This window comes from Haliaeetus albicilla, chromosome 3 (assembly GCF_947461875.1).
Source record: "Haliaeetus albicilla chromosome 3, bHalAlb1.1, whole genome shotgun sequence".
In the NCBI taxonomy this organism is placed as follows: Eukaryota; Metazoa; Chordata; class Aves; order Accipitriformes; family Accipitridae; genus Haliaeetus; species Haliaeetus albicilla.
This window is the reverse complement of record NC_091485.1, coordinates 26,934,306-26,934,804: the sequence shown is the minus strand read 5'-3', so window position 1 is coordinate 26,934,804 and position 499 is coordinate 26,934,306. Positions and strand designations below refer to the sequence as shown.

Below are 499 nucleotides of genomic sequence, written 5' to 3'. Positions count from 1 at the left end.
CTCTCGCTAGCTGCCTCTCAGCGCTGCCTGCCTTCCCTCCCGTACATCCATCCTACCAGAAGGGGGACCTTTCCCACTCTCAGTCGCGGCTCTGCCTTAATTTCTGAAGAGAAAAAGAGAGAGCAGAAGAGACCCGAGAAATCCGCTGTGTAGCTCTAATAACATTACAGCGGCGGCGTGTATGTATGTGTGTGAGCGGGGCGGCGGCGGCGGGGATATTTTTTTTTCCCCTCCCTCTCTCCCTTTCCCTCTTCTTTTTTTATTTATTTATTCCTCCCCCCGCCAACCCTCTCCTCCCTCCCTCCCTCCTGCCTGCCTGCCTCTCCCCCTCCTCTCCCGCAGCAGCGGCGGCGGCGGCGGCGGCGGCGGCTCCCGATCCGGGCGCGCGGCTCTGCCCGCCGCCTCCAGTCCGGGTCTTGGCGGCGGCCGCCGCCCTCCCCTCCTCCGCTCCCTCTCTCTCGCCTTTTAATCATGCCCCTCTGTCTGTGTGTGAGTGCAG

At 62.3% G+C, this 499-nt stretch overlaps 1 protein-coding gene across 8 annotated transcripts in view; it reads left to right on the top strand.

Moving 5' to 3' along the window:
- The first annotated feature begins 375 nt into the window (after positions 1-375).
- ZNF521 (zinc finger protein 521) overlaps positions 376-499 on the top strand; it is a 232,610-nt gene continuing 232,486 nt past the window's right edge. For 2 of the 8 annotated variants that reach the window (XM_069779204.1, XM_069779203.1), the window contains exon 1: positions 376-499. This exon is cut by the window's right edge and continues 158 nt beyond it. Coding sequence is in view for 4 of the 8 variants with exons in the window: in XM_069779201.1 (XP_069635302.1) it covers positions 472-499 (28 nt within the window). In the remaining 4 variants the exon portion in view is untranslated. The other 6 variants (XM_069779196.1, XM_069779195.1, XR_011323988.1 and 3 more) reach the window with 5 other exon arrangements.